Here is a 9880-nt window from a genome sequence, read left to right on the forward strand (position 1 = left end):
GCGCGAGGGCTCTTCCTCGTCAGAGCTGACTTGGTCCACAACGACGTACTCCTCAAGTCCGGGTAGCTCTTCCTCGTAGGTGGTCTCTGGAGTTGATGTTGAAACCTCGGTGACGCTAGTTTAAACCACTTGAGTTTGTGGCAGCTCCACTGTGCTCCGGGCCATCCTGTAACTGTAAAAGTCCAGTCTCTGAGCTGAGGTAAAGGACTCCAGAATGGTCAGTAGGCATCTCCAGAATAGCAGAACTGCTGGGGAGTTGACGGGGTGAAGGGAGAACTTCTCCGGTCTCTGGATTCCCAGCACTCCACATGCTTGTCTGAAGACGTCCTCATGGCATGGATCTAGGACGCTCCATACCGGAATCATCCTAGATGTGTTGACCTTGTCCACAGCTGTTTGTAGAGTTGCCTTTCTCCCATAGGCTCTCCTAACTAGCCACTGCAATGCCTCTACCTGGCCAGGAACGTTGGAACCGACGTCAGCAAAAACGGCAGGCATATGTTTGGCCACTGCATGTCGCTTAGTCCGCTTGTCCTTCGAATCACAACCAGATAGAGGACAGAAGATAGGCACAGTCTTTGGCTGCTGTCCTGGTTTTGATGACGGTGATGGCGACGGCGAGGGTGCGCGCACTGGACTCACAGGTCTGGTCACCTTCTTCGGGGTTACTCCCTGGCGGTCAAAACCAAAGGCCTCTTGGTTCCAGCAACGCCCATATAACTCTCGTGATACGAAAAGCTGGGTCTCGCTGGCTGAAGGGATAGGTGCTGGCGACAACGGTGCTAATGTGACCATGGCCTCCTCCTGGTGTCCCTGGGAAACAACAGGTGTGGATACTGGAACACCAGACGTAAGGTCCAAGTCATCATTGTCATTGGCTGTCGCCATTGGCTCTCCCTCACTGGCGTTGTCACGGAACACAGACAGTGATGGGTCAGTTTTAAGACGGATGTCTTTGCACATCTCCGGTGCCGGCTCCCGGGGCGTAGAAGAGGCTTTCCTCCTGGGTCTGGATAGACGACTTCCATCCACGGACGACAGGTGCTGTTCGATCCACACGTCTGGCAGATCGTAGCTGCAGTTGGTCCTCGTCTGTCTCGTGGATCCATCGTCTATCGGTCCGTCCTCTGGGCCAGATTATACTGGAGGCAAACCGCTTCCTTCAAATCTGGGGCGGCTAGAGACACTACAGATGTATAGAATGCTGTAGGCTCCAGCAACGTCCCCTCCTGTGTCACTCGACGGACACACTGCAGGATTGTCTCCTCCCCGCGACGAAGATCCTTGACAGTCTGTCGGGAGATATTTTGAGGGCCTCGCATCCCCGCCGCTGATCGGGACGTCCGGCTTTTTGACCTGGGATGGCCCTGCTTCCAGGATCTATTCTGGTTTGGTCTGTCAGACATCTCTGAGGAAAGAAGAACACACTAATTATTCCCTGGCAAACACTCAGGACAGAGATAAACATCAATTAACTCTGCATGTTCCCTGGTTACACCCACACATGGCCCATGATACCATTCCCTACATTCCTCGCACTGTATCATGAGTTCATTGTTGTCAGGGCCACGACATACACAGAACTTACTCTTGTCAGCTGTGACAACAGCCGGTTGACCCTGAACACTGTTGCTAACAAGATGTTTGCGCTGTCTTAGTAACCAGGCCTGTAGATCTCTATCTTTGCAAAGCTTGAGACGATCATGGTTAATCGTTACAAGTTGCTTCCTGAGCATTACCTCGTATACGTAATCAGTGAGTTTACGTACCACTAATGCGGGTCCTTTCCAGGTTGGGGACAGTTTACTGCATTTTCTTTTGACTGTAGCTGTATCTAGAACATATACAGCGTCACCCATAGAGTATGATCTAGTATAAGCTTTAAGGTCATAGTCACGCTTGTTGATAGCTTGACTCGTGACCAGCTTACTACGAGCGAGTTCATGAGCGCGCTGTATCTCTGTAGCTCGAGACATACAATTCATAATCCTCAGAGTCTTCATCAGGATGAGGACCTGGGAACACAAGTTCAACTAGTGTGTTTACTTCCCTCCCAAACATTAACAAATTAGGTGTGAACCCAGTACTGCGATTTACAGCCGATCTGAAGTTTAATGGCTAGTGGACCGACTTGTGAAACACCGTACTGCGTCTATTACCGTGCGGTTAAACTGCTCAACCTGTCCGTTGGCTGATGGCCTAAATGGTGTTGTCCGAGCCTTGTGTATCTTGAGCTTTTCACAAATCTGTTTGAACAGGTGACTCTCAAAGTTTGTCCCTCGGTCTGTGAATATCTGGAGGGGGTACCCAAACCTTGAGGGAAAACTAATTGACAGCAGCCCTTGCTGTGTCCTCCGCAGACTGATTCGGAAGTGGGATACATTCTACCCAGTTGGTAAACTGGTCCACTATCATTAGGATATAAGCGTTGTTGCTACGCGTAACAGGAAACGGCCCCATGAAATCCAAATGAACGCGTTCCATGGGCGCGCTGGCATGATAGGACGTTATTTAGCCCTTGCCTTCCTGCTCGGCTTCTTGTTTCGATTGCACGTTGGACATGAAGCAACGTATTTTTTAAGATCCCTTGACAAGTGGTACCAGTAGAACTTGGTTTTACATCTTCCGATTGTCCTCTCCTGACCTTGATGTCCGGCGGACGGCAAGTCATGTGTAAGGGCCAAAATCTCCTTCCTCAGATTTTCGGGGACAACCAAGAGTTTGCTAGTTAGGCAGCTTGCATTCCGCTTCCACAAAATACCATCGTCATCAAGGGCAAACAGTTCCCTGTTAATCCAATAATGTTTTATCTCTGGGCTGCTTAACATCAAAGCATCTTCGGCGGGAGTCTGACGTGATCTACGCCAAGAACATAAAATGCTTAGCTCAGGTTCCTCCTGCTGAGCTTTAATAATCTATGCCCAAGTATACCCCAGCACCCAGGTGAGTTTGTCGACGTCCTGAGTAACCGTTCTTACTGCTGGTGACGGTTTTGCTAGCGGCACTAATAAAAGCGACAATAAGATGGCTCCACTCGCGGTGCCTCTTTGTGGAGTACATGTAATCACATCCACCACACGGCAGCTGTTCCGGCATGACGCTATGTCTGTATTCCTGGCAGATGTAGTCCTCGGACATTCGCGAGAGGGCGTCAAGGTTGACATGCTTACCTCCGGATCGGTGATGAATCTCCATCCAGTACTGACTTAACTCTTCCAACCAGCGTGCCAGTTGGCCGTTAGGATTCTTAAAGTTCATCAACCACTGAAGGCTACTATGGTCAGTCCTGACCTCAAAATGGCTCCCCACAAATAGTGACGGAAATGTCGCGTAAAACGAATAACCGTGAAGAGCTCCTTCCTGGTGGTGCAGTATTTGAGCTGCTCTGGAGTTAACGCAAAGCTACATTAGGAAATGCATCTCTCCTCTCCGTCCTGTACTTGTAACAACTCGGCCCCGATAGCGAAGTCAGATGCGTCAGTGTCCAAGATAAACTTACCCTCTGGCGTCGGTATTGTCAGCACAGGGGCGCTACATAAAGCTTGTTTGAGCTTATCGAAGGAATCATGTTGTTCTGACTCCCAATGAAATGTATTCCTCCCGGTCAGGGCGTACAGCGGTACGGACAGTTCAGCAAAGTCTTTGATAAAACTCCTGTGGTAGTTGGCAAACCCGCAGAAACGTTCGAAGTCCTTTGTACACTCAGGAGTCTGTCACTTGCGCATGGTCTCGATCGATCCCTTGCTGATCTCCATCCCTTGGCGCCCTACAACCCTACCGAGATACTCGACCACTGTTTGGAATAGGTCACATTTCTTAGCCTTGAGTTTGATGCCGTATTCACGAAACCGTTCGAACACCTGGGCAAAGATAGTCCATATGATCCCTGAAATCATTACCGAGGACTAACACATCATCAAGAAAAGCGAGTACTATCTTCCAGTGCAGCCCTCTCAATATCAAACGCATTACTCTCGAGAACGTGCTAGGTGCGTTGGTCAAACCAAAGGGCATCCGCTTAAACTGATACAAACCGTATTTGGTTGTGAATGCTGTCTTACACCTATCTGCGTCCTTGACCTTAATCTGCCAGTAGCCCCATGTGGCGTCCAGTTTTGAAAACCACATGTTCCCTCGACAGAGTGTCAATACATTCTTCCACTAACGGCAAAGGAAATACATCCTTCTTGGTAACATTGTTGAGAGCCCTGTAGTCAATGCACCATCTCACACTCCCGTCACGTTTTCGTACCAACACTGGAGATGACGCCCACTCCGACATTGAGGGTTTAATGACATCAGCTCTGAGCATTTTCTCCAAGTGCTTCTCCTCCTCCGCAACAAAACAGCTTGGCGTTCTGCGGAAATGCTGTTTAATTGGGCGAGCATCGCCTGTGTCAATGGCGTGCTCTATGACTCGAAAATTCCCGATATCAAATTCGCTCGCAGAAAAAAAACATCGGCATAAGTAACTAACAGCTGTTTTAACTCTGCGTGTTGCTTCTCATCAAGCTCTGTACAGGACCGACGATACAAGTCCTGTAAATGTCCTGGAACTTCCGTGGCTTCTGATGTAGAGAGTTGATGGATACGGAATGTGGTACCCATTTCCGGTGACCCCTCGGGAACAATCTCATCTACTTCATATGCGACACCAACCCGCTGATTTCTGAACAGGGTAACCTTTTTGTCGGACGGGTTGATAAATGACATCGTTGGACCTTGGTTACCGTCGAAGCATACACGGCACGCAAGCACTGCCTTAATCTCTGGCTGTATGGAGTAGCTTTTCTCCTCAAGGGGTTGCTCGGCGACACACTGTAAACGAAGAACAGATCTCGCTGGCACGGTGACCCGACGAGCTATTCTGATCCTGATAGCCGAGACAGCGTCAACGGAGGCCTCCAGTTTCGTATTGAAGGGCACTGTTCTGTCCTGAATATGGAAAGTATTCTCTTTCATATCCACCGAAGCCTTATGCTTGGCCATCAAGTCCAACCCAATCAGCATATCGCCCTCAATCGGTGCAACATACATTTCTTGGAAGCTAAGGCCATCAAGCTCTAACCGGGCTAAGTCCAACAAGCATCCCTTCATCTCCATCTCCTTACCGGCACCTCGCAAAGTAAATTCCTCGATGACTACAGGTGGGTCTTGTAAACCTTGATAAACCTTGTCGGAAATCAATTTAACCTCCGACGCAGTATCAATTATAGCATTAATTTTCTTACCATGGACTAATACCGGTATAACGATCATAGATGGAGACTTTAACTGTCGTATGACTAGAGGTCTCGCGTTTTTTGTAGGCCATCTTCAACTTGGATCAGACCTTGGCCTTATAGGCTGATCCCTCCCCGTTTAAATCTTGGGAGGACACATGCTTTGCACTAGAGCTTGCAGCCCTATTGTCGCTTTTCTTTTTTGGACAATCCCGGACCATGTGCACGTCGCCGTCGCAATAAAAGCATCGGCCGTTGTTCGGAAGTGGCGAAGGTGACCGTGACCTTGGTTAACCAGCAGACCTGGGCTCGGATTTTTTAGACTCCAGGTGGCGCAGTAATGAGCGAATATCAGCTTGGACACTTTCCATCCGTTCGTCCAGGCTGTCTATCCGTTTGTCGACATTGAAGTCTCTCTTTGGCTTACCCAACTGAAAGGAACGTCGACTCGGGCGCGCTTTGGGTGCCGACTCTGGTTCACTATCACTGCTCGAGTCAGTGTCACGGGACACCAAAACTTCGCGAACTTCGCGTTTGACACTTGATTTGTCAAAGATCGTTTGATGATTGAACTTAAAACTTTTTATTTTGTCCAACACCAGCTCGACCGAATCACAGCTCAAGTTTACAGCGTATTGTCCGGCCTCTTTATCAATGCAGCCGTGGCAGATCCTTTTCATAGCCTGTCGCTCCATAAACTCCTCGGGAAGATCAGGGTACGCTCGTATTGCCAACTGCATCACCCTGTCTGCCCAATCCTCAATAGTCTCCCCGACTTTCTGACTGGAAGTTGCTAGTTGGTCTTGTGCTGTGTCTGGTAACAGCATACCACCAAAACGCTTTTCCAGCTTTTGAAGCAAATCGTGGAAGCCTATCCCATCATGTCTCTGGACCGTGTTGGCGTAGTAGTCACTAGCCTTTCCTTCCAAACTCCAGCAGAGATTGTCCCTCATTCCGTTGAAAGTCCAGTTTTTTACTTCAGCATATCTCATGAATTTGTGCTTGAAGCCCACCTAGTTGTCCTTTCCATTAAACTTCAACCCCTTGGGTGGGGTGTCATTTCGTCTGTCGTTGCCTGCCGGTGGTTGCCGTTGCCTACGTTGCAGTGGGGGCTGACCTTGAGGTGGCACTATTTGGCCTTGAGGTGGCATCTGTGGCGGACCTTGACCATGGGGTGGCATCTGTGGCGGAACTTGACCGTGGGTGGCATCATAGGTGGCACGTGACCTTGATGAGGCATCTGATGTGGCATCTGACCTTGGGCTGGCACCTGACCTTGGACTGGCACCTGACCTTGGACTGGCATTGGAGGTGGCACATGACCTTGGACTGGCATCTGAGGTGGCACATGACCTTGAGGTGGCACCTGTGGTGGCACATGACCTTGGACTGGTATCTGAGGTGGCACATGACCTTGAGGTGGCATCTGAACTTGATCAGGTGTCTGACCTTATGATTGCATGTGACCCTGAAGTGGCAGGTAACCAGGATGTGGCATGTTAGGGTAACCAGGTGGTGGCGGTATGGGGTAATATGGAATACGGTGGGTAGCCATACTGCTGGCCGTGGTAATTCCCATAAGGAAACATGGGCTGATAACCCTGGGGGTACCCTGGTGGTGTCTATATGGCAAATATGGTGACGGTATTCCACCATACACGCCATTAGGCATACCATAGTGATTTGGGGGGTACACACCAGATAGGGCTTAACTATATTGCCCTGGTGACAAATATCCCGGAGTCTGACCATGGTTGCTGGGATAACCTGACATAGCTGTTGGTGTCATAACGGTGGACATAGACATAACAGGATGACTCGCAGGTGTGAATGTACTCAATGCTACTGCAGGAGACAGCGTATCTGGAGGTGAGAATATCTGGGTCCTAGGAGTTTGTGACAAGGTAGGCAGTTGGTACTGACCCGGTAACTGAGCTCCAAGTGCCATAGATTTAGGTTTAACACCTGGATCCATGCTGGGTGGCTCCTGTTTGGCATGACCTCTGACCTCTACATCCTGATTCTTGTTATCTACAAGACTTCCCACGTTGGCCAACATTTTGGACATACCATCCTTTGTGCCCTCCGTGAGTGAAGGCTGACTGTCCAAATTCTTATCGAGCTGAAATTTGTTGTCCTCAGCCCTCCATATTTGAAAAATCAAATTCTGGATTTGGCTCAAAGTCAACAAAGTCCATTTACTCATGGGCCTTTACATGTTTTATAGACTCAAAAGTTTCCGCTGTAATATTTCCCCCTTTCATCCTAGCCTCTATTATTGATGAAGCTGTCCTGTCTCCTACCCCAACTTAAAGTGTTAAGCTCCTTTGCTGTTGCAAAGTTTACTTTGACTAGAGTACTAGTATTGTCCATATTGTAAGCAGTGGCCATGACACCAGTTAACTATCGTGTTATTCACAGGGAATTAAACAGTTTAGAACCAGGGAACACACGAAAATATCAAGGCAATAATGAACAATACTCAACGACTCGTTGTTGTCGAGTAAAGTAGGTATTATCAGCAAATATCCAACGACTATGTAGCGTGTCAACAATTGACAATCACAAACGCTGAAAAAATTCACTGACAATTCTAAACATACAATTTATTCAATATATAAATACTCAAGAACCTAATAACAGTGAAACTTCTTCGAAAATGCACATGCCAAGCAATGACAAATACAACGTCGAAAATTCACTGTCACTGTTACAATAATATGTGCAGACAAGTTCCACACACAGAAAAATACAACAAATTATATATAACGCCTGTCAAAATATTGAGTCTTAGATAATTATCACTGTTTAACAATATTATAACAGTGAAATATTTATGAAACAATAATAAATGGCAGTATACTACATGTAAATGATCAGCGACACAAAAATTCAAAAATGGCGGCGACTTGCACGTGCTTTTCAAACTTTACAAAAATATGCCTAGTTCGAAAATTTGCCGACGACGCCAATATAGTGAAACCACGTGTAGCGTGACCACATATAGAACACATATACAATAATGGTCACTGACATATCACATATATAGTATGCTTACCAAGCAACGCGGGCGCAGCACAAACAGCAGTACAATATGAACAAGGATGGATAGTATTGCAACAGCAATACAAAGTCCTCTGCCTGACCCAGGAGTGCAACTATTTATTTCCCATTTTTTAAACTACGTGTTATACTGTTCACGTATACCAAGTTCCGTTAAAATCAGAGTAGTACTTTAGGATTGTCCGGACACGCCTCAACCAATGAGAAGCCGGCAGCCATTTTGAAATTTTTTTTTTTTTTTCGAAAAGAAAAATTGGGATGCACAACTAAATGTGATACTGATAATGTATACCAAGTTTCATTAAAATCGGAGTAGTACTTTAGGAGGAGTTGTCCGGACAAGTCTCAACCAATGAGAAGTTGGCGGCCATTTTGAAAATTGGTTTTTCGGGAAAAAAAAATGTAGGATGCACAACTACATGTTATACTGATCATGAATACCAAGTTTCGTTAAAATCGGAGTAGTACTTTAGGAGGAGTTGTCCGGACAAGCCTCAACCAATGAGAAGCCGGCAGCCATTTTGAAAAATGAATTTTTGAGAGAAAAAAATAAGGGATGCACAACTACATGTTATACTGATTATGTATACCAAGTTTCGTTAAAATCGGAGTAGTACTTTAGAAGGAGTTGTCCGGACAAGCCTCAACCAATGAGAAGCCGGCAGCCATTTTGAAAATTGGTTTTTGGAAAAAAAATGTGGGATGCACAACTACATGTTATACTGATCATGTATACCAAGTATCATGAAAATCGGAGTAGTACTTTAGAAGGAGTTGTCCGGACAACGATTGCGTAACAGACAGACAGACGGACGGACGGACGGCCGGACGGACGGAGGGACGGACAGACGGACGGAGGGTAAACCTATAGTCCCCCCGTTTTTCAAACGGCAGGGGACTAATAACAACACAGGTAACTTCTGATGCTTACAGGTCGGCGTAGATCTCAAGACTGGCTTGACTCGCGCGCTCTCACCGGAAGCTCGAAGACACCCGAGACTTCCCGAATGCCCACGGCATTCCGGCAAGGCGGACAATATTACTGTTGGCTCAGTCCTGTTTCACCACAGTACTGTACTGTTACTGTTACAACAGGCATGTAGGCCTAGTCTACAGTAACGGAGTTATATGTTCGCTCAGATGAAATGTCTAATCGTTTAACCGTGTAGCCCTATTGGTTTACTGCTGATATGATATATATTTATCTAAGAATGTATGTATTTTTATAGTTAAGTCCAACGTTTCAAAACCGACACCGACGATAAGGACTGTCGGATGTAAACACAAGCAGACGACGTTGTGAGAGCTGTCCCCCTTGAACGCAGATTACTCCGCGCGCATGAAATGCTATATAAGATTAATAGAATCTATCATGGGTCTGTTCCGTGGACAAGGATATCTCAACCCGAGTGTAAGAGTTTGGCCAGTCAGCACGAGGCTTGCCGAGTGCTGGCCAGGCAAACTCTTACACGAGGGTTGAGATATCCTTGTTCGCGGAACAGACCCATGATTGATTATTTTTCTCACATACTTGCAACCAAACGTAAGTTTTTATGAAAGTTTGTCATCGCGCCGTCTTCAATGCTCCTTGGAAT

At 47.1% G+C, this 9880-nt stretch overlaps 1 protein-coding gene across 1 annotated transcript; it reads right to left on the reverse strand.

Annotated features, from left to right (window-relative positions):
• Positions 1 to 4081: 4081 nt before the first annotated feature.
• Positions 4082 to 5259, reverse strand: LOC117334856. Its single transcript, XM_033894683.1, has 2 exons — positions 4478 to 5259; positions 4082 to 4442 (listed from the first exon to the last, which is right to left on the reverse strand). The coding sequence occupies exons 1-2, from the start codon at positions 5257 to 5259 to the stop codon at positions 4082 to 4084; spliced, it is 1143 nt and encodes a 380-aa protein (XP_033750574.1).
• Between the last annotated feature and the right edge of the window lie 4621 nt (positions 5260 to 9880).

The sequence above is a fragment of the Pecten maximus genome, chromosome 9 (genome assembly GCF_902652985.1).
Source record: "Pecten maximus chromosome 9, xPecMax1.1, whole genome shotgun sequence".
Taxonomy (NCBI): Eukaryota; Metazoa; Mollusca; class Bivalvia; order Pectinida; family Pectinidae; genus Pecten; species Pecten maximus.